The sequence below is a fragment of the Oculina patagonica genome, chromosome 11 (genome assembly GCF_052425735.1).
Source record: "Oculina patagonica isolate OP01 chromosome 11, crgOcupat, whole genome shotgun sequence".
NCBI classification, from domain to species: Eukaryota; Metazoa; Cnidaria; class Anthozoa; order Scleractinia; family Oculinidae; genus Oculina; species Oculina patagonica.
The window spans coordinates 19,936,359-19,963,474 of record NC_135768.1 but is presented as its reverse complement, the minus strand read 5'-3'; the positions used below and the strand labels follow the sequence as shown (position 1 = coordinate 19,963,474).

Sequence of the window (27,116 nt, the reverse complement as noted above, 5' to 3'; positions counted from 1 at the left end):
TATATTGTTGCATACTTTTTTTGGCGTGAAACGAGAAATGACCGTTTCAGTTTTTTCGTTAAACTTGATCTACGAATTAGGCGTAAATGGTGATTTAGCATAATTCATGAAACGGAAATCGAATTAGTTTTCTGTGAAGTCGTGGTCGACCCCTTACTTAAGTGAAAGATCAAGCCAAATCAAAAACCGGACAGAGGTGAAGTGATCATTTGTCATGCATTCAGATGATCGTGAAAATTCAAGATTTGCATGAATTAATTAATACCGTATTTATTCGATTAAGCGCCCAACCTCGAATAAGCACCCACCCTGTAGGTAGGAAAAGTTAATAAGCGCCCAGCCTCGAATAAGCGCCCACCCCCCACCCGCCTAAAATGAGGGCACAAGAGGAATTTTGATTATTGCTGAAGTTGAGATTATAATTGACTAAGAGACGATCCCAAAGACCGAGTTTTTTAGTATTTTTATAGAAACTTTCACGTTTAGTTATTATACATTCCTTTCTTGCAAAATAAACGTACTACTTGCTAAAAATGGTGAAAATTTAATAAGCGCCCAGCCTCGAATAAGCGCCCACCTCAAATAAACGCCCACCCTCAAAGTCCAAAATTTTAATAAGCGCCCAGGGCGCTAAATCGAATAAATACGGTAAGTGGCTCTTGTGTTTTCAATCAAACGTTTTCAATAACGCACTGTCTTCTCACATTCATAGAGTACAAACATGAAAGTACTGCTCGATAGCAGTTCATTTGGAGGTTTTATCCGCAGCCGTCAAATAAGAACCACCTTGTTCAGCATTATAAACAGAACAGCATAAAAAAAAAACGGCTTAATAGCTTTCATTTGAATTTGAATCATTGACATAACTCAAGACTCCGAAAAGCCGACTTTCTGTTCTGATTTGCTGATTTCAAGTACTTACAGTAGTGGGGTAAACAAAAGTTACGAAAAGGGATGTTCGACAACTTTTCCAAGATGAAAATAGTTTAATATTTCCAAAATTGAATTTGGACGGAAGGCGGAGACAACACACAGTAAGCTACTGAGGTCTTTTATTGATTTTTACACCTGTTTCGTGCCATTTGATAACTAACAAGTGTACTTAAACTGTACTTAGTATACGTCCAGTAGCTTCAGTTTTCACGAACTGTTGTGTTGTGTTCTTTGTGGTTCACTGCCCTGTAATGCAAATACAGTCAAAGAGGTATAAGCAACAACTTATTTTTACAGTACATTATTTTTAATAAGTGCTTAAATGAGTAATAAACCGAGAGATTAAAGGGGTAGTGTCGACAACAATTAGTGCTACATGAAAGTCGAATAAAGGTGTTGGTGTAAATTGGAAATCCACTAACAGTAGCCTTGCTACAATGTACTGTACTAGTTATGAAGTGTTATACTGTAGTGTGCATGGTTACAGACTGGTAGGAAAGGAATGATCTAAAGCTTGACAACGTCTGGCCAACGTTTACAAGTTTGACAGTTTTGCTTGGAAGAAACTTTAATAAAACCATTGATCTTGTTCAATTCGCATCTTGGAGAACGAATTTAATTTATGCCTTTCTTTGATTTTCAAAGGTCATTTTGTTCACACAAAATAGTTAGAAAATCTCTCGTGATACTGTCCCTTTAAAAGAGCTGCGTCACGGACAACGCATCTCGAAAAAATTGGCAAGTTTTTTCAAGTTTCTCATTTGTAATCCGTCCTAATCTTCGTCAGTTGAAACCATCCTTGGTTATTTTCGGATTTTTATTACTCCTTTGGTGTCTTTCTACGTTAGAAAACTGCTATTTTGAGGTTTCCTTCAATTTGAGAGTAATCAGAAAAATGCAAAATATCGTGACATTGCTCCTTTAAAAAAATTAATATTTACAGCAAAAATTCGCATTATTACCTGGTTTGCACGTGTGTCCACATCCGTTTGAGCAGCACAAATAACCAGCTGGGCAGTCACTGTCTCCGGAGCATGCTTCAACACAAATACCTACCGTCCCAGGTTTAAGTTTAGGACATTTCGGTTGGCCCAGTGTCGGAACTTCAAATAGAAAACACTGCTGAAGTCCTACTGATAGTTTCTAATGCTAGAAATTATATATAATCTTGTTAGGAAGTTCGGGTGTAGTATCGCTGTATGTTTTTTACGAGTCTTGAAGTATTTTGGCGAGCCTAAAGGGCGATTCAAAATACAAATGACGAGTAAAAATGTAGAGCGATTTTACACACAATCCACGAAGCGGAATTGGATAATAAATGCATGTATTTATGTTTTTATATGAGCTTCCAATTGTTAAAGAGGTATCAGCAACAACTTATTTTTACAGTACATGTATATAAGGATACAAACAAATTTCGGTCAGAAAAAATAGCCAGGGGAGGATAAGAGTGTATGGGGGGGGGGGGGGAGGTGGGGGAACTTCCTAATTTCTTGTATTTTTAACCAACTTGTGAGTGGTGTTGTGCAATCAGAATGCTGAAAGCAGCATGTCAACGAAGTGAATTTTTTATTGGAGGGGGGGGGGGAGGTGGCGGGGATATTACGCTCTCGCCACAGTTTCTTCGGCCCCCCTTTGTGAATTTTCTGGATCTGATCCTGATAGTTTTCCCATATTTGAATAAAAGAAATGCAAAATTTGCCGAAATTTCATGTCGTTCTTTAATTACCTAACCCACTTCTTAGGTATATTTTTGATCAGTGTTTAAATGAGTAACAAACTGAGAGATTAGACACCAAAAATTCGCATGTTGTTAACTTATTACCTGGTTGGCATGTGTGTCCACATCCGTTTGAGCAACACAGATAACCAGCTGGGCAGTCATTGTCTCCGGAGCATGCTTCAACACAAAAGCCTACCGTCCCAGGTTTAAGTTTAGGACATTTCGGCTGGTCCAGTATCGGACCTGCAAATACAAAACACTGCTGAAGCCCTACTGATAGCTTCTAATGCTAGAAATTATACTAAAACAATTATTCGCCTATGGTCTGTGATTATTGTTGAGTAACAACAATAATCACAGAGCCTGTAGCTGAGGCGAATAATTGTTTTAGTATAATTTTCTGAGGTGAATATCAAGAACTGCAAAATATAACAATAGAAAACACGAAAACAACAAACACAAGTGCTCGCTTGCATACGTGTAAACCAGTTTAATTCATCTATTGAAATCGTAATTTACACTCAAGTCTCAGCAATAAAACGGAACAAAACAAACACTACGAAAAAGATAGATTTCTGGTACCTTTGTTTAATCGTTGGTGACTTCTGAGCAATTGTGTTAATTCCTCTCGAAATTGTGCTGAAAGGGTTGAGAATATCCGCAGGGCCTTCACATGCATTTCATATGATTCGAGATCAAATATCGAGTACAAGTGAAAAAAAATCGAGTTTGAGTTATATTAAAACAGTTACTTTTTTCTGCCATAAAAACACTCCAGTTAGCCTTTAAAGCATTCCGGTTTAAGCTACATTAAGGTTTGGGTAAGCGTTTCGGTTGTTAAGTAAGGGTAAGCTTTCATATGTCGATATTGGTAAGGATAACACTATTTCAGATTTATCGCGATTTAACTCAAAAAAAGAACCTTAAAAATCGATATTTGAACTCTTGCTCTTTAATATTCTAACTCGAACTCATACGAGTTTTATGCCAATCATGCTCAATTGCAAGTTGAACCGTTAATTTATTATAAACTAATAATTACCTGGTTACATGCATTGCCGCCCACATCCGTTAAAGCAGCAAAGTCTCCCTTGAGGGCAATCAGAATCTACAGAACATTGATGAATACAAATGCCCATCGTTGGCGCGGGACATTCTGGCTTTGCTATACATGACAAACACTAAAATCAGTCCTTTATACTAAAATAAATATATATTGGACAAGCAATAGTCAAAATAATTGCTAGCTGGTCTAATATTTTATAAAAATGTCCTGTTTCGCTGATTTTAGGTATTGAACAGGCTGTTTGCATGTTTGCAGTGGTGTAAAACTATGAATATTTTAGTGAATAATAAAGATGGTAAATTTCAAGCTCGGTAATAATAAAGATGAGATGTTCAACATGACACGAGCATGGGACAAAGAAAAATTCTGAGTCCTCGACGGGAATCGAACCCATCTGGGAGGCCATGGGTTCGATTCCCGTCGAGGACTCAGAATTTTTCTTTGGGCCTCTTTACATGAGAGTTTTCGTCCCGGGATGACTTTCGTCCCGGGATGAATTCATCTCGGTGTCTGGTCATTTTCTTGTTGCTGTTTACATGATGATACATGATTTCGTCCCGGGATGAACTCATCCCGGGACGATTTCATCCCGGGATGAAACACCGAGTTGAAATGTCATCCCGGGATGAAACGTGACGAAAAACGTCATGTAAACAGTCTTTCCGGGATGAAATATAAAGTAATGTAAGCACGGGCGAGATGAATTCAACTCGGGCGGGACGACTTACGTCCCAGCATCCCGGGATGAACACGCTCATGTAAAATGAAAATTTTTTCATCCCGGGACGAAATTCACCCCGGGATGAAACTCAACTCGGCTTTCATGTAAAGAGGCCCTTTGTCTCATGCTCGTGCCATGTTGAACATCTCATCTTTATGCATGAATATTTTGTTACACATGTAATCCATGAAAAAAAAATTTCTCTTGCGCGATTAGTTATTGCTTAGGGCCTCTTTACATGAGAGTTTTCGTCCCGGGATGACTTTCGTCCCTGGATGAATTCATCTCGGTGTCTGGTCATTTTCTTGTTGCTGTTTACATGATGATACATGATTTCGTCCCGGGATGAGTTCATCTCGGGACGATTTCATCCCGGGATGAAACGTGACGAAAAACCCCATGTAAACAGTCCTTCCCGGGATGAAATGTAATGTTATGTAAGCACGGGCGAGATGAATTCAACTCGGGCGGGACGACTTATCCCGGGATGAACACGTTCATGTAAAATGAAATTTTTTTCATCCCGGGACGAAACTCATCTCGGCTCTCATGTAAAGAGGCCCTTAGTCTTAACATGTCACTTAAAAACAGCCAGACTTAGGAAAATGTCCGAGGATCACCCTCAAACAGTTTTCCAAAGTTTTCAAATTTAAGGTCGGACGTACTGCTTCGGCCGTCTCAATGTAATTATCTAATAAAAGATAAATATTTTTTCCAGTCGTGTTAAAATCTTTTTCACTTTATTCCCCGTGTTATGCACACCTAATATAAATTTTCCAAACTATCGTGAACTACATACAAGATAAATTTATCATTTTTATGTAATATTACCTGCTCTTTTGTTCCTGAGGGAGGATCCCATCACTTCATCCTTCCAAAGGAAATAAGTTAAAATTATTTAGTGGTGATTAAATCTTCTGAAAAAATAAACTTTAGGTTTCTTCTAAAGCAGGCGAGATGAAAAATATAACTGTTAGAAGAATGGAATTTTTCAATAGATAATCATATTCTCTCGGGATTTTTGAATTAACCAGACACAAAATTAGTGGAGTGAACCAAGGATATGAAAATATTTGTAAAATCACAAAAATAAAGTTTCGTTCTAAAACGTACGTTTCCCTAAGATTGAAAATAGTACGAAAAGGTATACTTACACTCAAAAGAGTGCACACAGTAGATAGCAACACAATTGCAATGATGAAACGCTTCATGGCTCAGCTCTACAAGAAATCGAGAAAATAAATATAAATTTGAAAATCAAAAAACGTTCGCAATGTATAAATCTCAAAAGTTTTACTTGTGCATTGCTTATTGATATATTTTGTTACTGAGGCTCTCCGACATACCTTACTGACACCTTTTAAAACTGTAACTGCACTGATCGTTGATCGAGGTGCGACTACAAGATCGGAGTATATTCCGTGCTGAATTTCACGTTCAGGAGAAATATAAGCATTCCCTAAACTAGTACAGCTTAGTTCACTTTTATGTGATGTACTTAAGCTTGTCATAAATATGTTGATTGATATTGATGCATTAATGTTAGCAAGATACAACGATAAGGAGAGGAAATAAATTAGGCCAAAGATATATCATCATGAAATATATTGATGTTACCGCAACACAATTTTATTCATAAATCATGAAATCACGTATGTTAGTTGAAAATCTATAATTGATAATTCTGCATACAGTATTAATAGGTAGTTGGTGATTAACAAGATTCAACTATGTTTTTTACCTTATTTTTTATTATTTTTTAAAATCATTGTCTCAGCTTCAACGAAATTTTGTCTATAGTGACTTGGTATGTTGACTAAATATCGGTGATACGTAAACTTTATTTTAAAATTTCAATTTCATCAACTTATCAATTCATTTGTGGTATCGATGTTGTAATTCATATTTCCAAGTGAAATTAAGGGGACCTCTCTGTCCCCTTATTTTCTCTTGATATTTCTTAATACAAATTAAATATCATCGATAAAAATTTTATATTTTCTGTATATTTTTGTCTTCAACGAAATTTGGTTTGATTGTTTATGTAGTCTACGATAAGCATTTTTTGTAAAGTTTTTAGTTCAATGTTTTGCTTCGAAAACATAAATTAAAATTTTAAAATCTGGTTATGTAAAGAGTGCTCTCAGTGGATTTCATTTAAGGTAACTTGAGGTGACTGATGGTTTTTACGGCACTTTGCCCATGTTAGCTTCGTCTACAAAAAAGTTGCCAGTACACTACATATTGTAGAAAGAAAAAACTAAAATTGGGTGTGAAGTGTGTGAAGTAAATTCAGAATGACCAGGAGCTTTTGTGAAAATCCTTCGTTCAGTGCTTTACCTCGGCAAGCATCAGGTTGCGTAAACGGCACACTCTCCTTTTTTTTTACTATTTCTTACAAGCATCGCATTTCCAAACGTAAATGGTGCATAAGCTGTGTATTCACATAATTTGAACAAACTTTCAATCAGTCCTTTACAGTGGAACCCCGATATAACGATATGCCACGGGAGCAGTAAAATAATATCGTTATATCGAGACTCCCGATATAACTATATGGCCGTAAAATAACCGAAAATATCGTTATATCGGGGTAAACCTAACAAGTACTTCTTACTGCATATTGGAGGAGGATAAAGAGAATAATTTTAATAAGTATGCTTAGAACACAGTATCATTTTCGTATATCATCGCACAAAGCTGTTTTTAAAAACATTAGAGATGACTCGATTACCGTAATGTTACTGCATTAAATTCGATGTTTTGCAAATAAAATGTGACTGTGTACTGATAATATCGTTATTAGTGTGTAGAAAGTAAATGTAAATTAGATTTTTCCAAATCAAGTTGATGATTTTACGTTCGGTCCGCTAAATTCTCATCGTTATATGGGTTATATCGAAGATCGCTCTATCGGGGTTCCGTCCCATACATTTTACTGTAACTTTTGCTGGGACATAGAATATTGATCGTTATATCGGGAATATCGTTATATCGAGGATCGTTATATCGGGGTTCCACTGTATTATGCTATCAAAAGGCTTTTAGGAGGCACAGGAACTGAGCGTTGATAGGAACCTGGCAACGCTCAGTTGGTGGTAATAACAAATTCAAAATTATTTTGCCCCTTACTCTTGGAAACCGAAGAAGCACTGTGTCAGTTGTCTAACCCAGCTTAAGACTACTTTCAATTTTAAGTTTTTCGTCCTTATTTAGAACAAAAAATACATTTAAAGACATCGATTTTTTTTTGGTTTTCACCTTGCCAAGTTTACAAATTCATTTCAGTTTCCGACCGTGGCAACGGCCATTGCCTTTACAAGAATTTAGAATTAACGAAGCCACTCGATCATAAATTTTCATACCATATAGGTTATAAAATAAAAATAGATGAATGTTTTCTTTCTCTTCTTCTTTTTTTTTTTTAGTTTGTCAATGTTTATTCTGATTTCCAAACAGTAGCGACCTCCTGAAGAAAATAACAACCTAGCTGGCTTTAAAGGAAGCGACTAGTGCAAACGTAACTTGACTTTCTGCATCTGTGTATCAATTAATAGCAATTGTGAAAAAACCCAGCACTTCCAAAGGCAATTCGATCGGGAAAACACGGCCCCACAAGCTTCCCTGAACTTTAAAAAACAACCATGTTGAAGTAAAGGAAATGTGAAAGAAAATTTCTTTCAAACCAACAACGATCTAGACTAACAAAGACACTCAATAAATACCTTTTTAAATAAAAATTGCGCATCGCTTTTCGCATTTTCTACGATTCGAATAACTAACTGTTGGGTTAACAGAAAAAAATGCCACGTAAAGGCCGTGCTAAATGAGAATGAGGTTCCCCGAAAAACCATAAAAACTGAACCACGCAGTGCGCGGGCGATAATTTTCCTTGTTGATCCTCAAACTGATATCCTACCTGATTTTTCTCTGGCAACTGATACAGCGTACTGGCGTTAGTGATCCTATCTTCAGGACGATTTGTTAAACAAGTGATAGTGGGGATATACTAATATGTGGTCTTTCTAATACATACTAGTTATGCAACGCTTTCGAGTGGTATACTATGGAATATCCCACGAGTCACTTGTATTTTCTCGGTATACACACGAGCCTTTAGGCGAGTGTGTATACGAAGAAAATACAAGTGACAAGTGGGATATTCCATAGTATACCACGAGAAAGTGTTGTGTAACTATTTTATACCATGCCATAGAAAATACGCTTACTTAATTTCATCGAGAATAAGATCGCAGCGCACGATGGGAAGGTTGGGTTGAATACCGTCGAATATACAACGGCTTTCCTGTATTCTGATTGGCTGTATTTTCTATGGCATGGTATAATTATTGATAACATCTCGAATTAGGTTATTGGCTGCCCAGGGGTTCGGTTAGCAACTCTCGCAGGGTCTCACATGAATGGCCCGCTACCCTTCGAGAGAATAATAGAACAAATAACACGAACAATGCCCCTAGCCCCAGAAATTAACAATAGCAACTGCTACACTAGAGGACCAGTAGAATTAAGCTTCCGAGGGCTGCTCCCCACGTTTCATTGCTTGTTTTGCGACAATTCGGACGAAGACCGACCACAGTGATTCGAACTTCGTTTAGTATCCACGATCCGAACTTCCTCCCACATTAAAAGCGACCGGAATCCGGGCCAAAATTCTCAGCTAATCTGCGATCCGCTTTATTGTCGAAATTCGCGAGTCCGCTCAATGCATCTCTAAAAATCCAAAACCCTGCGCTTTTTAAGTGGATGAAAAAATTCTGCCAATGACGATGACGATGATGATGATGATGATGATAATAATATTCAACGAGAGTATCCTTCTCGCAAAAGCGGGTTTCAGTGGAGCCCTCATAAATAATAAGTAAATACTAAATAATTTAATAAAAATATTGAAAAATAATTAAAAAAGTTAAAAACGCGAAATGGAAAACAACACAAAGTAAGTTAACAAGGTCTTTTATTTAATTGCTTATACGTTGTATCGTATGTTAAGTAAACTGACACCTGTTTTTACAGTCAAAATACTCAGCCTGTGCCGCCTAATATTCCGGAATAGTTTTGATTAACGGCGAACGGATTCGCGGCATTATTCGTTTCAAACATTCAAATTCAATTTGAATATTGTAAATCATCCAACCGTAAACACGTGAACACGTGAACCTGTCAAAAATTAACCAATCAAATTGCAATGTTCAAATTGAATTTGAATGTTTGAAACGAATAATGCAATACGTTGGCCGTTAATCAAAACTATTCCGGAATATTAGGCGGCACTAGCTGAGTATTTTGACTGTAACCAGTGAACTTTAAACTCTACGTTGGTCTATTAGTAGCGTCAATAAATGAACTGGCTGTGTTCTTTTGCACGGGGATACCAATCGGTGCATCATGTCACTGCAAATAAATAAAACAGAGGCATTTTAACATTTTATCAAAAAATGGATTGGGCGAAAAACAGATAAAGCGAATTTGGTCAATAAATTCGAGCAAACGAGTAAAATGTTGAAAGGGGGTTGAGGACAATGTCTGCTCATGTTTAACGGTAATCGTAAACTAATTACCTAGTTTAAAACAAGTGTGTCCACATCCGTTATAGCAGCACCTCTCCCCTGGCTTGCAATCGCCATCACCAGAACATTCTTCAACACAGTTGCCTATCCCTGGCTTAGGACACCCTGGCTTTACTAAATGTCACAAATAAAATAAGTCCTTTATTATTAGAACCTATTAGCGTTAAGGTGGCTCGACCCAGTTTTTTTCTAGCGATACCTATCAACTTTGAAACCCTCATACTTAAAGGGATTAATGTCAATGACATATCTACTATATCACATGGATTACACATAGACTGAACTCCAATATGATATAAATTTTTGGGAGATCGGAATGAATATCACGTGACAATGACGTCACACAGGTTTTTGCTCCGCCGAATTTTAGCCCATAACCGCATTTTCTCTGGAGATCCTCCACGCTACGTATACCTTGGGTGTTTGCCTTCAGCTCTGCGGAGTTTCATCGAAATCTACAAGAGGAATTTTGAAATGTCTTGGAATTTCTTTTTAGATAGTATAATTTATGTGTAAAATATAGACAAGAATTCACATAAAGAAATTTGCTTCTTTTTTGATGTTTAATGAAAGGCTTTAGCCTTCATTCCTTTTAAAAATGCCCCATATCCGATATCCAAACCATAAGAAGTAGGTAGACTTGCGCGATTTCGAAAAATATGAAATATATTAATCGTATTAAAGCTCAAGGTTTAGCTCTTTTTACCAATTTTACGCCTACTTTCGCAAAAAAAGCGATTTTTTCAAAACTCGTCGATGAATTTTCTCCAAAATTTTTCAGAGTGGCAATTGATCGGTACACTACACAATCCCTGAATTTCATGCTCATTGAAAACTTCTAAGGTTGTCTAACATAAACGCAAAATTGAGTAAATATTGAAGCGATCTCGTAGTTTTGAATAATTTTGTGCTCTGGGATTTCCTATTGTTTCGAGTTGAGCATAACATCAAATTCCTGTGCACCACGCGTAAAATGACTTCGCTTGGCTACCTTCCGAAAACTTACCGAAATCTTTCCGAAATATGGTCCGTTTTAAAGATAAGAAAACAATGGAAAAGAAATTGTCACGCAACAACTTTTCTTGTGTGGTCGACGTCTTGGCTGAGTTGAAAGTTAAAAATGTCAAGAACAAGAAATGTTAAACAAAAAAGGCCGCCGTACTGAATGCTACGCTAAAGAGATTTAAACATCAAAAGAAAGAAAGTGTAAACGAGGTAAGTTTCTGAGTACGCTGTCAAGTCATTTGTAAATGACTGGAATGACGTCAAAACATAACGGGCTTTGAGTTTCATTCATTCATGTTTACTTGAACTCGAGAATATTACCATATTCCGAAAGATTTCGGAAAGCTTTCGGAAGGTGGCCAAGCGTAGTCATTTCAGAAATTACACCCCTCTGTAACAGACCTGGTGAAACCCGACCTGGTGGGTTATTTTGCCCTCCCTGGTGGAAATTTGACCTCCCTGGTCCCTGGTAATAATTTGAAAAATCCCTGGTCAATTTTATTTCTCCCCGGTGGAGAATTTTGTTTACCTGGTCAGGAAAAATCAACCAGAGACTTTCTGCTGGCTTAAACAGAAGAAAACGACGCGCGGCAAGAAGATCGATAATTTAATAATTGTCTATAACTTGATGTAAATAGCAAAAATTAATTGTTAACTTTTTTCTATTGTTTTCGTCGCTTGTTCTGATGTCATGCACGTCACTGAAGAGACAAAACAAATCTGTTGCGACCGGAAATGCGTGCGCGCGCGCAGGCTACAGTGCGCGCGACCCGAAGCGAATGTATGGAAGTATTTTAGACCTGGCTATCTAATAACTACACAGAGGATAATCAGCTTGACCGATATAATTCTTGGTACGTGAGTATTAATTGGCTTTTTTTCCCGTCGATTAAGCAGCCTTAAACAGTTTGAGCGGCGTTTGATGTAAATATCGTGTTTAACTTTGCTGCTCGCCGGCACAATGTGCTTAAAAAGTACTCAAGTTGTTCAAGTACATTCAAGATCATTCAAGTGGCGTATTACGGTAATTTTTAATTAAGCTGGCTCAAATTGTAGATACAGTGTAAATAGTGCTTTGTGTAGCTTTCACCTGCATGAAACTAATAATGCCTAGCTGGAGGACAGCAGTCATACCACGTATTTTTCATTGCTCGCTTAATCCGAAAAAAGTGACAATTCATTCGACCTGTAAAAGATATAAGCAGACGGTTTCCTTATTTTGATTCTTCATGCTTTGGTCTTCCAAAAATGGATCAACGAATAAGGGCCGGCATTTTGAACATTTTGCAAACGGTATTTAACGGGCGACACAGTTTAAATTTAGGCGCGCGCGTGCTAGACAACCCTCTGGATCCGTCTCTTAGTGCACGGCTCTTTTGATAATAAATCTTTATGTCAGTTACCTTCTGGAAAAGCAATTAAGCTTGTATTCAGATTAGCAGGGCTTGGAAGACGTTCAAACTAGGGAGTCGAGAAAATGATCCCACGAAAAGTTCTCCCAATTTCTTTGAGTCCTTTGAAACAGTATGTTTTCGCGGGTGTAATCCGTCAAGCGCAAGGTTAGTTGCCTGGTGAAGCGCTTTCCCCTTCCAAAAATAAGGAGCTTTGAATTTGACTGAAAAGTTTTTGAAATAATCGTGTTTTTTACGTTACTTTAAGCTGCCTGGTTGCACGTGAAACTCCCTTCAAAACGCACGAAATGTGATCTCGGGCTGTCTAATCTTTCAAAATTTCGCGGGGAGGCATGCAACTGGACCCCCAGTAGCTTACACCTTCGGCAATCACACGATAGCATCTTTCAGATCTTTGGCGCTCTGTAGAACCGTCATTTTAAATCCTGCCTACAGGCCTGCTAAGAACTGGAAAAGTAACATGCATCCGAAGGAAGTTTAATCATTTTAAGGCGATGACGTCAGTCCATCGCCTTATATCATTAGGCGGTCGGCGGAATTTGTTCCTCTGTATGTCATCGCTTCTGCATGCATTGCGTGCCGTTTATGATACTCTGATGGGCCCAAGACTTGCGAGAATTTCAGAGGATTTCAGGAATTTAACCCATTGCGGATCTAGTGGCGGTAATGCACTGTACGATACAAAGAACGCACGGGGATCGCAAAATCGATTCTGTTTCTCTTTTGCAACTTTTCTTCTTGTAAGAGCAGTATACAAAGAGTACATTACTTCAGTTGTTTACAAACAATGCGAAAAAAACGACGGTGTCATCTACAGCCGACATCGGTGCGCAAAGTTGTGCACAATTGCCCCGCTAAGTTTATTGCATATTGGGTCACAGAGTTTTCATGTATATACATACATGGTTAGATTTAATAAATCATCGACCTCCGCGGTGAAAAAATAATCAACCTGGTGGATTTTTGACTTCCCTGGTCGATTTTGTGTTGAAAACCTGGTGGAAAGTCAGGTGTCACCAGGTCTGTTACAGAGGGGTGTGAAATTCGATGTTGTGCTCAACTCGAAACAATAGGAAATCCCAGAGCACAAAATTATTCAAAACTTTGAGATCGCTTCAATATTTACTCAATTTTGCGTTTATGTTAGATAACCTTAGAAGTTTTCAATGAGCATGAAATTCAGGGATTGTGTAGTGTACTGATCAATTGCCACTCTGAAAAATTTTGGAGAAAATTCATCGACGAGTTTTGAAAAAATCGCTTTTTGCGAAAGTAGGCGCAAAATTGGTAAAAAGAGCTAAACCTTGAGCTTCACTACGATTCATATATTTAATATTTTTCGAAATCGCGCAAGTCTACCTACTTCTTATGGTTTGGATATCGGATATGGGACATTTTTAAACGGAATGAGGGCTTAGCCTCTCATTAAACATCAAAAAAGAAGCAAATTTCTCTATATGAAGTCTTGTCTTTATTCTACGCATAAATTATACCATCTAAAAAGAAATTCCAAGATATTTCAAAATTCCTCTTGTAGATTTCGATGAAACTCCGCAGAGCTGAAGGCAAAACCCAAGGTATACGTAGCGTGGAGGATCTCGAGAGAAAATGCGATTATGGGCTAAAATTCGATTCGGAGCAAAAACCTGTGTGACGTCATTGTCACGTGATATTCATTCCGATCTCCCAAAAATTTATATCATATTGGAGTTCAGTCTATGTGTAATCCATGTGATATAGTAGATATGCCATTGACATTAATCCCTTTAAGTATGAGGGTTTCAAAGTTGATAGGTATCGCTAGAAAAAAACTGGGTCGAGCCACCTTAAACTAGCTTTTTTCTCTACTCCTGTTGTCCACGATTGTAGCCATAGACTTTCTAAGTTTTGCCTTTCAGTAATTCTGTAAGCGTGCAGGACAATATCCTATACACAAATCATACTAAGCTTCTATTATTACACGATTTTCAATGGTGTTGGCTATAATATTATAACGCGGATGGAAGTTTTATGGATTATTTTTTGTTCCCACAGAAATGTAGCTTAAAGTATAACGTTCTGAGTATTTTTAAAACTCCCTGAAAGATCTTGTACGTCATCGATGACGATTTTAAACCTTTCACCCTGAACTCTTTAGTTCGTAATGCCGTAAAATTTTCTACAATCTTAACTGAAATTGTTGCTAGAAACAGAAGACTGTTATTTCGAGGTTTCCTTCAATTGTTAAGACTGCAGCTATATGCTTTTATTTCTTTCGTGAAACTTCTCCAATTTCTTATATTTTCCATGTCACAGCTATTCAAATTTTCCAAACTTTAGTGAACTACATACAAAATTAACTAAATACTTAATAACTTACATCTTTTGTTTTTAAGGGACGAGCCCGTCACTTCATTCTTTTAAAGGAAAAAATAAAGAAAAAATCAAATTATTTGGCGTTGATCGAACCTTCGGTAAAATAAACTTTGGGTTTCTTAAAAAGCAGACGAGATAAAAAAATATAACTGTTAGAAGAGTAAAATTGCCCATACGGCACTAGATAATCAAATTCCCTAGCTCTGTTTTTTTTTTCCAATTAACTGAAGACACAAAATTAACGACATGATCTATGTTTTATCCCCAAATTTATGAAAATAAAAAGTAAGGTTTCGTTTTAAGAAGTACGTCTTCCTGAGATCGACTGATTAGTACGAAAAGGTATACTTACACTCAAAAGAGTGCACACAATGGATAGCAACACAACTGCAAAGATGAAACGCTTCATGGCTCAACTCTACAAGAAATCTAGAAAATAAATGTAAATTTAAGAATAAAGAACATAGGACAATAATTGAGTCTCAAAAGCTTAACTTAGTCATTTCCTGTTAATATATTTTGCTACCGATGCTCTTCAACATACCTTACAGACGCCTTGGAAAACCGTAACTGCACTCTTCGTTGTTCGAGGTGCGACTACAAGGTTTATACTTGAGACGAGTTACCCGTCTAGACGAGCTTCGGCAAAAATTTTGTTGCTCGTCTGGTTATGCGTCTCTAGTATAAAGACGGGCACAAGACGAGTTATCCGTCTAGACGAGCTTCCTTTCGTTATTCGTCTTTCAAGACGCATTTCGAAAAGTAGCTCGTCTACTGAGACGGGTAACTCGTCTTGTGCCCGTCTTTATACTAGAGACGCATAACCAGACAAGCAACAAAATTTTTGCCGAAGCTCGTCCAGACGGGTAACTCGTCTCTAATATAAAAAACGGCCAATCCGTGCTGAATTTCACGTTCAGGAGAAATAGAAATATCAGCTTTCCCTAAACTAATACACCTGAGTTCACTGTTAAGTGAATTGAGCGAAGGCTTGTCGTAAAGTATTTTATTTAGAAATCACGATATCACACGTACGTATGTAACAGTAGTTGAAAATCTATAATTGATAATTCTGCATAGTTGGTGTTTAACAATGTTCACCTTATTTTTCTGTCCTTTCAAAACTCACTGTCTTAGCTTTAGCTTCAAAAAGTTTTTCATGTTATGTAAATACATTAAGCTTTCCAAATGCGTTGTTTGCTAAGTGATGTTGTTTACGCAACCTGATCCGCGAGCTAAAGCACTAAACGAAAGATTTCCACAAGAGCCCTAGACACTACAAATCCTATTTCATTTTTTCTTTTTACAATATATAGTGGACTGCCATTTTTTTGCAGACGTAGCTAACATGGGCAAAACCATGCCGTCAAAATCATCAATCACCTCAAGTTTCCTTGAATAACATCGACTGAGAGCTCCCTTTATATAACCATATTTTAAAATTTGAATTTATATTTTTGAAGCAAAACATTAAACTTAAAAAATTACAAAATACGCTTATTGAGTACTGTATAAACGATCAAAACAAATTTCGTTGAAGACCAAAATATGTAGAAAATATAAATTTTTCATCGGTGATATTTGTATCAAGAAATATGAATTACAACAGTTTAATTATCACTGATGTTTAGTCAACATATCAAGGGACCGGAACTATGGACAAAAGTTCGTTTCGTTTCTTCAGGTTCTGTAAATAAACTCGCCTTTTTACTATTACTTTGCAAACAACGCATTTGCAACCGTTAATGGCACATAGGCTAAGTGTAATCTGAACAACTTATTGAAGCTAAGGCTGAGACATGGAAAAAAAGGACTGGAAAAATAAGATGAGCATTTTTGAGCTTTGTTAATCACCAATTAGAGATTTTTAACTAACATACGCGATTTCGTGATTAATAAATTAACATAAACAATATTTTGGCTAGACATAATGTTTGGCTTTATACGACGAGTGAACTTAGCTGTATTAGTTTAGGGAAATCTGATATTTCTCCTCAACGTAAATTCAGCACGGATTTCCTCCAACCTTGTAGTCGCACCTCGATAAACGAACAGTGCAGTTACGGTTTTCCAAGGCGTCTGTAAGGTATGTTGAAGAGCTTCTGTAACAAAATTTCCTTATCAAGCTTTTAAGACTCATTTTATTTCCCTATGTCCATTATTCTTAAATTTGTATTTATTTTCTCGATTTCTTTTAGAGTTGAGGCATGAAGCGTTTCATTTTTGCAGTTGTGTTGCTGTCCATTGTGTGCACTCTATTGAGTGTAAGTATTCCTCTCCTCTACTTATTTTTGGATCTCAGGGAAACACTTTTTCATTCAAAAAAACTTTATTTTTGTGCCTTCAGAGATATTTTCATAAAATTTGTTAGAAACATGGTTCACGTTAGTTTTGCGTCTTCGGTTAATCTGGAAAATCTTGAGATAATAAAATTGATTATTTTAGCGAAAAAGATCATTAGAGGAAGCTTTAGAAGAAGCCTAAAACTTATTGTTTTCAAAAGGCCAAATAGTTTTATTTTGTTTCCTTCTAAAGGATGAAGTGATGGGGTCTTCCATCAGGAACAAAAGAGGTAGCTATCGCAATAAAATATACATGTTAAGTTGATCTTGTAGTTTTCGATAGTTTGGAAAATTTGAATAGATTTGATATGGAGAATTACGTGAAGAAGATTCACGACTGGAAGATTTTAATTATTTGAGACGAAGGCAGAACGCGCGACCAGGAAGCCTCCGGATATTTCATTAATTTGGCTGCTTTCAGTATCGATTCAGTAGCTCTCAAAGGTCCGTTTTCACAGGCGATTTTTGTCGCGCAACTCAGTGCAATTCTCGTCGCGCCGAAGTTGCATCAATTTTCAAACAGGTTTGAAACTCCTGCCACTCGCGGCGATTTAATCGCCATTAGTTTCGCGTGCAAACTCGCGACTATTTCATGGCGATTTTATTGCCACGATATCGCGGCGACTTCATGTAATTTCGGCGCGACAAAAATTGCATTGAGTTGCGCGACAAAAATCGCCTGTGTAAACGGGGCTTTTTAGACTAATCGCGCACGAGGAAAATATTTCGTGGATTATAACAAAATATACGTAGTTATTACACAACTCATCAACTGTGAGGTCAGATATCTAAAAACAGCGAATCAGAATACTTTTTCAGCAATAAATGACTCATTTTAGTGTTTGTCACGAACAGAAAAGCCAGGGCAGTGTCCTAAGCCAGGGATAGGCACTTGTGTTGAGGGATGTTCTGGAGATGGTGATTGCAATGGCGAGGACAAGTGTTGCTTTAACGGATGTGGGCACACTTGCATGAAACCAGGTAATTAGTTTATAAAAACCTTTTAATTTGAGTATGTTTGGTCAATATCAGGTCCACAAATGGCTAAAAACCTCAGTTGCAGACACTGTCCATTTTCCGACGATTTCCGATTATTTCGGAAGATTTCCGAGGACTATCGAATGTTCCCAAATATACTGCCGAAGATTTCCGAAGACGACCAAAGATTTTCGGGGAGAAATACAAAAATTTTCTCTAAGTTCATGAATGATTTCTATCCGATTTTTGAAGAGCAGATAAGAATTTACAATGCTAAAATTTTCATTTTCACACTTAACAGTTTTTTTCTCTGGAAACAGTAAACATTAAAAAATTGGCCAATGCAACAGCAAACACTAAAAATTATGGGCAAATAACACTAAACATTAAACCCCATTCAGACCCTCTTTCAGCACTTTCACTCGTTTGTTCGAAATAAATTGTCCAAAATTAAATTCGTTTAATCCGTTTTTTCGTGGGCTTGCAATTCATTATATCAGCAATAGATGCAATTAAAATGCTAATTATATCAGCAAAGGTCTACCCTCCATTTATCGAGCATTTCTACAACACTTTCAAGAGTTTAAAAATGCCACTAAATCGTTTCCGTGTACTGAATTTCTACCATGGAACAGTGAGAAAATAACCATTGAAAACAACATATTATTTTTGAAACCGTTGTTTAATAAGCAGATCTGTTTTTTGCAGGATATCCTAAAATAATAAATGAATTTAAAGAAGCAAATAATAAAGGACTTATTTTAGCATTTGTCACGTATAGTTAAGCCGCCAAAGCCAGGATGTCCTAAGCCAGGGGTCGGCATTTGTGTTGAAGCTTGTTCTAGTGATGACGATTGCAGGGAAGGCGAGTTGTGCTGCTATAACGGATGTGGACACAGTTGTTTTCCATTGTGAGGTAATGAATTAATTTATGTAAACCTTTAAACACAAGCATGTTAAGTTGATATTCGGTCTACAAAGGGCTAGTTAAACCTCAGTTTCAGACATTACCTCCCCCCCCCCTTCTGGTTATTCGTCCAACCCACTTTAACTAAAACATTCAAAACGTGTGTGCGTATATATTTGAAGACTAAGAGGACCAAAGAATTTTTTTTAAAAAAAAGAAACTTTTAATAAGAGGAATTGCTTGTAAGAAACAGCCAAGGGAGGCATGGGTGATTATTTTGAGGGATAAAGGAAACATGCGTAGCCGAGTGGTTAAGGGCGCTGGTGTTGTAATCTGGAGGTCCCCGGTTCAAGACCTGCACTTGCCACTAGCTGGATTTTTCTGGATTGTCCCGAGTTCAAATCCTCGACCACGCTTTGTATATAGCCAACTGATCTGCCTCCTGCAGTTGGGATTTTTAACCTTGTTATGTTCATTAAAAAATATTTGTTTCCTCTGTTTCAGTGGCATGCCTGTAAACTAGCTATCTCTTTGAGATATGAAGCTAAGTGCATGACCACTATAAACATATATTTATTTTTTTTTTTATTTTTTTTTTTATGCGTACACCCGCCTTCGTTGCTAATACCTCTCTTTTATTTATTTGTAGTGCTATGATGCCCCGATGGTTATCCCCGGAAAAGAACACAGCCCGTTTATTATTGTTGTCGCTACTTATAGACTAACGTAAAGTTTTAATTAAACTAGTTAAAAGAAACACCAAATCTGGTGTAAGTTTAGTTAACATAAGATACAATGTGTAAGGGAATAAATAAAAGACCTTGATAACTCACTTTGCGTTGTTTCCCTTATTTTGCGAAATCAAGAGTTACTTGAATTACCTTTATGACCAAGATGCAATGTTTCTAACTCTCTGATAAAACTTAACCTTCCTGCGTAGTTTAACCAGTGAAGCTTCACTTTGTTTCATCACTATTAGTACTGCTAGTAGTTAAATCAAGCAGTGCGCCGTGACATTTTACTTCTGGAATCAAGCCTCTTGTCAGTGATATAGTGCAGGGTTGGCCAGGGGGGTGTACCAGTGTACCAAGTGGTATACCAGTATACCTGAAAAGCATGTACCCAGTATACCCAAAATTCCCCCTCAAAATAATGCAAAATACCAAAATTTGGAATAACACAGTATACTTTATACCCATAAAAGGCCCAATTTAAAATACAGTATACCCAGTTTAAAATGCCCCTGTATACCGTATATCTAAAAACCTGACCGACCTTGGTAGTGTGTCATCATTGAAATGAAAGCTACTGAGCATTACTTATCCCGGTTTCCGTTGCATGAAGCGTCTAGAAGTATTTCTACTCCCCCCTGGATGGGATGCTAGTCCAACGCCAACAGTAAATTCGCCTGAAATTATTGATACACCATAGTAGAGAGCACAACGCAGTGGCCCGGCCAGGACTCGAACCCAGATCAGTCGATCCGGAATTCAACGCACTAGAAACCATTAGGCCACCTCGCCTCCCACTTGTGAGCTCAAAGAAGGGCGCTTACCAGGGACAAGGCTATTATTTAAGCTTTAGTTTTACAAAGACATCTGAATAGACTTCTTAAGCTGCAACGTTACGTTACCATGGCTCTCCGCAAAAATATGGTTCTGAACAAACGCGCATCAGGCGTGACCGATCCCATACAAAATGTCGATCCTGTCGCTGATTTCTTTTTTATTCGCAGACGAGTAAAAGGCAATTAAAAAGAGAAAAAATCATTACAAAACTGGTCATCTGGTTATATAATACTCCCATACATTTTGATCAGCTCTACAAATTTTCTTCGTCAGGGATTTCACTTGCCTGAGAACCTTTGAGTCACATCACGAGCGGCGATGTTGCTTGGATGCGGCTTGGATGAGTTGTCAAGCGAAGCGAGCCGCCGGGGCCGTCAACGGCAAAGTCACTTTCTCGCTGGCGCCCAACCGGCTCGCCTCGGCCGACTCATGCAAGCAGCCAAGCCGCTCGTCACGGTGTGTTGAGGTGTGTGTGACTCAAAGGTGAGCCTGCTTGCAGGTTTCATGAGTTGGAATATACAAAAGAGTAGATAAACTGCTATTTATGTATTTTTTTAAGAGGTCCTTTTGAAATATCTCGAGCCGACATACCGTGAAAATTAAGAAATGAGACGCAGTGTCCCTTCTGTGAAAGAGTTTTCCGCTGAAGGTGTTTGACCCCGCCCGCACACCGTTGTCCCATGTTCTACCAAGGAGACTATATGGTAACCTTACATGAAGTGTATCCCGCAAAAAAGGTGTGCGCCAAACAAAATGGAGTCTCTTTTACAACAAGCTACTTGTCCGATCTGCCGTGATACCTACAACGAGCCCAAAACTATTTCATGTCTTCACACATTTTGCTGTGAGTGTCTGACGAAACACGCAAGAGCGAGCCACAGACAAGAAAAATTGTGTTGCCCTGTGTGCCAAGCAGAAATCGATTTACCCGAAGGAAATCGTGGCTTCGACGGTTTGCCGACCAGCGTCTTTCACAAAAATCTATTGAGTCTTCTTGCTGTTCATCACTTGCGGAGTGGCAATGGAGAGTGCATTACTTGTGGTAACTGTAAAAATAAGACCTCTGATGTCTGTTATTGCTTCGATTGTGCAGAATTTATCTGTCCGGTCTGTTTACATGCGCATGAAGTGTGGAAGGTATTCAGAGGGCACAAAGTCAAGTCTGTTTTGAAAGAATTTCAAGCTGATGATTACGAAGCCGTGTTGAAACGACAGCCCTTTTGCACGGAACAGTTCCACGAGCAAGAAGTCACAAGATTTTTCTGTCTTCGTTGTCAATCTTGTATCTGTCATATTTGTATCGCCACGAATCACCAAAAACATGAAGTCATCTTGCTCGACGAAGCTGCTGATAATGAGAAAGGCAACATCATGGCAGACGTGACAAGGATAAGAGATAATGAGAGAGCGTTGAAGGATGTGATTCGGCAATTTGAAGAAACAATTTCAAATCTGGAAAGCAATATCGCAACAGCTAAACGTGGGGTCTCGCAAACAGCCGAACAAATGATCACAACGATTCGAGCGCGCGAGCGAGAAACGATATCCTCCCTCGAGACGACACGCGTGACGAGACTCGAGAGAATCAACTCGGCAATTGAAAAAGTGATGTCCCTGATCAAACAAATGAACCAAGCAGTCGAGTTTGCAGAAAATCTAACACAGAGAAGCTCAAGCTCGGATATCATGCTAAACAAAGAGACTTTGAAACAGAGATTTGAAGAGCTTCATAAAGTTGAAGTTCCAAAACACCATGTGACCTCATTCATTAAGTTTACTGCGGCTTGTGCGGTGGAGGGCTTGAGACTGGGTGACATTGCCACTGAGGGAGCAGATGCAAATTACTCCACTCTGGAAGGACTGGATCAAACTTTTAAGGCTGGTGTAGAAGCAGAATTGATATTATGCGCCAAAACACCTGAAGGAGAAGAAACAAACTGTCCTGATGTTAAACAACAAATTAAAGTTCTGATAAAGCCTTCTAAATATGACACCAATGTGATTGTTAGTGAAATGGAAAACGGCAGATTCAAGGTGAAGTTCACGCCCAGAGTACCTGGTGCCTACAGCATTGAAGTGAGGATCAACGGCAAGAACCTTCCTGACTGCCCTGTCATTGTGAAGGTGAAAGAACGCGAACTTGTTTCAGTCGGTGAGTTGGACTTAAAGCTATTTCCAGAAGACAAGCTTAAAGGGCCATATGGAATCAGCGTAAATACAAAAGGAGAGATTGCTATAGCAGATCGAGATGGACACTGTGTCTACATTTTTGATAACGAAGGCAACTGTTTGACAAAAATTGGTGGCCCACGCCGAAAAAAACAAGTGCAACTTAACAACCCATGTGGTGTTGCTTATTTAAATGATAAGGAGATTTTGATTGCAGATTCTAGAATCCAACAGGTAGATGTCCAGGCAGGAACTTTATTAAAAAGCTTTAAAGTTGCTGGCCCAATTGATGTTTGTTTGGATGTAGAGGACCACATTGTTGTAACAGAGAGTGGTAAAAAAAGAATACATGTGATGTCACATGAGGGTGAGACTATTTCCATATTTGGAGACAGTGGCACTGAGAAACTCACTGATCCAACGAGTTGCATTTCATACAAAAACATTTTTCTCGTTTCTGATGGAAACAGTAACAGCATCAAAGTTTTTAGTAACTCAGGAACTTTCTTATACAAGTTTGGGGAACAAGGGAATCAAGATGGACAGTTTGACCTGGCAAGTGATATGCATCTGGACAGATCCAATAATCTTCTTGTTTGTGATTATTACAATGGCAGAGTTCAGCAATTTTCGTTAGACGGTTGCTTCACAGGCAAATCCTCTGCTCATATGCCAGGTCCAGATGCAATAGCAACAACACCAGATGGACGAGTTCTTGTGATCAGTGCCGCAGCTAAGAAAGTACACATATTGAAGTAGATGTCATTTTTAAACCAGTGTAGCTTAAACTTCTTGATGGGTGTTCTGGCCCCAGGGGGGTACTCAGGATTACTAGTGACGGGGATGATTGAAGGATTTTTTTGGGTTTGAAATCTTCAATTCTGAGGGTTTTTTGGATAGGAAATGTGGCAATTTTTTTATGTAAGTAGGAAGGTTTTTGGGAATTAAAAACAAACTGAAGATTTGTGGTATTGCCTTGGCTGTGCAGTTCTGCAGATAAAGTACAAACAAACATGTTTTGCTGTTGAATTTTAAAATATTTTTGATCCAGGGATTTTTTGGGTTATGTTGGAAGCCCTAGGGTTAGTTAGGTCTTGTGATTTGCCTCCATTCAATCATCCCCATCACTTGAAATCCTGAGTAACCCCCTGGGGTTCTGGTACACTGTAAAATTCCAAAAAAAAGGGCTGTGGGCTTATATTTGCTAGGTGACCCTTTCACAGACAGGTGGGCTTCTTTTTAGGCAGTGCTGATAAACTGTGTACAGGGAGCAGTGAGGGGAGGGACGGAGGCTTGATTTCATACGGAAATAATTTGCTTTTCAAAAATTTATGATTTTTAATTGGATAGGATATTTTGACCAAGGCCCTTCCTGTGAACTACCCATTTTCATGAAAAAATCTAGTTGCAGTGACCAAATTTTATTCCCTGCAACTAGTCACATGAAATTTTGCCCGTCCCTTTGTGTGAACTGTTCATGCAACTAGTCCCTGCAACCAAAATGAAAAATCAACCAATCAAGAACTGAAGCAGTAGGTCCCTGTGAGTAGCCCCTTTATGTAACACTACAGGGGACTTGTTGCATGCTTATTGGCATGCTTGGTCCCTTTCGTGTGTACAGCGTGTGCGACTATTCCCCTTGTGTGTGCTGACCGCTAACCCTTCAGTCCCAAGAGTGACCAACATCAAATTTCTCCTTGTAATATTAATACCTGATCAAGACAAAGGGTTAGAGCGGTTTTCACTTGAGTCGAAAGCAATAAATTTGCGCTTACTTTGGTTTTGCATAACTACCCGCAGTGATTGGTTTAAAAATCTCCCGCCACATTCTCAACCAATCAGCACTAAAACCAAAACCAATCCTGTCTTGCTCACGCATGTTTTCCCGCGGTTCACTGGATTGTCTGTGTCCTTTGTGATTGGCCAGAGTAATTACCTTGGCTTTGGTTTTGCGACACTCAATTGAAAACTGCTCTATAAGAATAAACAAAATGAACACTAAAGAAGTTGCTTTGATCTTTTAGCAAATTCTCCCAACTATTTCTAAAAATGCATGGAGATCAGTCGGGAGAATTTGTATGTGAAAGCTTAAAAAGGGCTGTAGTTTCTGTACCTTAGCTGTCTCTTCCCTTGTCAATGACTTGTTTTCATTGTTTGGCTAAAGTATTTCTCAATTTTTAATCATTATTACAGATATTAACAAATTTGTAATTTCCTTAATTATTGATTACAGAAGTGTACATATTGAAAGCTTGTCAGTGCTGCCTGTTTTTTATTTAATGTTTTATTAACTTGATTGATTTAACAGTGTAACCTAATAGATCAGTTTTCAATCGAGTTTTGTTTAAAACCAAAAACAAAGTAATCCCACAAGAAAAAAAGACAATCATCGGGCTGTGAACCAAACAAAATTCAAAGCAAATACATGCAGGTGGCACTAAGCATGGGAAAACGTGAACGGACAAGCCATGATTGGTTATCATTTTGATCAATTCTGATTGGTTGAGGAATTGGCACAAGATTTTTAAACCAATAACTAAGTGTAAGGCACAATCGAGGCTTTCAAAATCCTGTTTCTAGTTACATGTACTACTTGTCATTGGTGATTATTTTTAAACTTAGCTCTTATTCAATGGGTCACAGTGACTGAGCCCCTCCCAGGGGCCTTGTTCCCCAAAAAGTTTCTCTTGTGTTCCCTTGTTCCCTAAAAGTATTTTGTCAATTTTTTTGATCCCTGTTACCTAAAATATCAGAAACACAGCTTTTGTTCTCATATTCCTTTTGTTCCCTTGTTCCCAATTATTTCATGGCCACGTACCCTTGTTCCCTGAAACCCCTGGAAGGTGCTCACTACTGGGATGCCATTGATTGTGTTTAACCCAATAAAGTAGTTGTTGTTAAATTCTCCTTACTGTTTTCCATACATTTCTTTTAATGTTAGTTCAGAGAATTTGTTTGTTCATCAGAACAATACCTTATAGTTGATGATTTTTTTAAATCTCAAACAGTCTGTTAATTATGACAAAATAAACGTTTTGATCATGTAGACGGAAATTAACTGTTGATCATATAGATATATCTTATTAACCAAGCATGGGGGCGGTATTGGTGTGTTTCCAAAAAATATCCTTATCCACCCCACAGAGGGTCATTAGAATCCCGTTGGGGAGGAAGGTCATGTAAAAAAACTTAGAATTCTAAGTATGATAATAAGTGGAGAAGTGGTAGCAAGTCAAATACTCGGAAAAAAGATTTTCCGAGTTCCCCAACGGGAGTCGAACCCATGACCTTCCAGAATACCGGTTGGACGCTCTAACCACTGAGCTATGGGGGACTCATGGTGAGCGAGGTCATATACTGGGTTCTTCGCTCACCATGAGTCCCCCATAGCTCAGTGGTTAGAGCGTCCAACCGGTATTTTGGAAGGTCATGGGTTTCGACTCCCGTTGGGGAACTCGGAAAATCTTTTTTCCGAGTATTTGACTTGCGACCACTTCTCCACTTATTTTCACTTTAATCCAAGTCACCACTTATCATGTATTCTAAGTATGATACTTAAGGTCATTCCTCCAAAATAGAACTCACGATAGTTTTTCGCGCAAACTTTGCCTACTGGTTAATTATCCTAAGAAAACTTTATTTTTGAAATAAAAAAGAGGGGTCCAGGTATTCGTTTAGGAGCAGGAAGACCTTGAATATACCCTATAATTCCTTACAATATCAGCAATTATATTATTATAAGTACTGACTAAGTTCACATTTCTGTTTATTATTTATTTTTCTACAATAGAAATTTGTTCATTTTCATTTTATAGTAAGAAGGTGATTGCTAGACTCAGAGAATTAAAAAAAAAATGATAGGTCCCGTTACTCGTTTACGAGAAAACGGCGATTTATCTCTCTTGCGAGCCAAGACGTGTAAGAAAAGCCGCCATTTCTTATTGTGCGCGCGCTAAAAACGCGTAAAATTATGCGCTGTGCGGGATGCGCAATGCAATACAGAGGAATTACTTTAATTGGCCGTTTTCACAATACAGGCGGACAAATCGTCTGAGACGGACAAGCCGTCCAAGTGTGAAAACGGGACGCACACGATTTTGGACGAACAAGCGGTCTGAATTTGTCCGTCGATTAGGCGTCTGGGGAAACGTTTTTTCAAAAACGACTTGGTCGTCTAGACGGACAAGTCGTCAAAAAGCCGTCTTAAATTCACACTAGACGAACAAATCGTCAGACGACTTGTCCGTCTTGTAGTGTGAAAACGGTCATTCCAAAACTTATGACTTTAATGAATACATTTAATTTGTGATATTATCCATAATTTCTGGCCCGAGACTCGCAAGGCTTCG

The 27,116-nt window shown here is 38.1% G+C and overlaps 4 protein-coding genes and 1 long non-coding RNA gene across 9 annotated transcripts in view; 2 read left to right on the top strand and 3 right to left on the bottom strand.

Annotated features, from left to right (window-relative positions):
- Positions 1-1,055: 1,055 nt before the first annotated feature.
- LOC144629737 (WAP four-disulfide core domain protein 18-like) lies at positions 1,056-3,651 on the bottom strand. The gene is made up of 4 exons (XM_078487956.1): positions 3,634-3,651; positions 2,759-2,939; positions 1,896-2,036; positions 1,056-1,179 (listed from the first exon to the last, which is right to left on the bottom strand). The coding sequence occupies exons 1-4, from the start codon at positions 3,649-3,651 to the stop codon at positions 1,172-1,174; spliced, it is 348 nt and encodes a 115-aa protein (XP_078344082.1). The 3' UTR covers positions 1,056-1,171.
- Positions 3,652-5,220: 1,569 nt separating this feature from the next.
- LOC144630012 (uncharacterized) lies at positions 5,221-5,937 on the bottom strand. The gene is made up of 3 exons (XR_013566444.1): positions 5,790-5,937; positions 5,598-5,663; positions 5,221-5,314 (listed from the first exon to the last, which is right to left on the bottom strand). It is a non-coding gene; the product is annotated as an uncharacterized LOC144630012 (long non-coding RNA).
- A 3,593-nt stretch (positions 5,938-9,530) lies between these two features.
- LOC144630009 (WAP four-disulfide core domain protein 18-like) overlaps positions 9,531-27,116 on the bottom strand; it is a 59,129-nt gene continuing 41,543 nt past the window's right edge. For 2 of the 5 annotated variants that reach the window (XM_078488286.1, XM_078488287.1), the window contains exons 2-5: positions 15,156-15,221; positions 14,808-14,844; positions 10,023-10,145; positions 9,531-9,855 (exon numbers count right to left, since the gene is read on the bottom strand). In XM_078488286.1, coding sequence (XP_078344412.1) covers positions 9,848-9,855; positions 10,023-10,145; positions 14,808-14,844; positions 15,156-15,212 — 225 coding nt within the window. In that variant the 5' untranslated portion in view covers positions 15,213-15,221 and the 3' untranslated portion in view covers positions 9,531-9,847. Of the gene's footprint in view, positions 9,856-10,022; positions 10,146-14,807; positions 14,845-15,155; positions 15,233-15,347; positions 15,438-27,116 lie in introns of those variants that run through there. The other 3 variants (XM_078488283.1, XM_078488284.1, XR_013566443.1) reach the window with 3 other exon arrangements.
- Positions 16,800-19,862, top strand: LOC144629927 (waprin-Phi2-like). The gene is made up of 6 exons (XM_078488178.1): positions 16,800-16,889; positions 17,002-17,067; positions 17,339-17,375; positions 18,001-18,126; positions 18,905-19,039; positions 19,680-19,862. Exons 2-5 carry the CDS (start codon positions 17,011-17,013, stop codon positions 19,036-19,038), a joined length of 354 nt encoding a protein of 117 aa, XP_078344304.1. The 5' UTR covers positions 16,800-16,889; positions 17,002-17,010; the 3' UTR covers position 19,039; positions 19,680-19,862.
- LOC144630531 (E3 ubiquitin-protein ligase TRIM45-like) lies at positions 21,275-23,680 on the top strand. Its single transcript, XM_078488890.1, has one exon. It carries the CDS (start codon positions 21,313-21,315, stop codon positions 23,524-23,526), a length of 2,214 nt encoding a protein of 737 aa, XP_078345016.1. The 5' UTR covers positions 21,275-21,312; the 3' UTR covers positions 23,527-23,680.

Bases quoted from the DNA above. Each gene is read 5' to 3' on its own strand.
- LOC144629737 (XM_078487956.1), bottom strand. The intron at 2,037-2,758 runs GTAATAAGTTAA...TTCTATTTGAAG, and splicing joins TGGACACACATGCCAACCAG to TTCCGACACTGGGCCAACCG.
- LOC144629927 (XM_078488178.1), top strand. From the start codon at position 17,011: ATGAAGCGTTTCATTTTTGCAGTTGTGTTGCTGTCCATTGTGTGCACT. The intron at 17,068-17,338 runs GTAAGTATTCCT...TTCCTTCTAAAG, and splicing joins TTGTGTGCACTCTATTGAGT to GATGAAGTGATGGGGTCTTC. The intron at 17,376-18,000 runs GTAGCTATCGCA...TGTCACGAACAG, and splicing joins TTCCATCAGGAACAAAAGAG to AAAAGCCAGGGCAGTGTCCT.
- LOC144630531 (XM_078488890.1), top strand. From the start codon at position 21,313: ATGAAGTGTATCCCGCAAAAAAGGTGTGCGCCAAACAAAATGGAGTCT.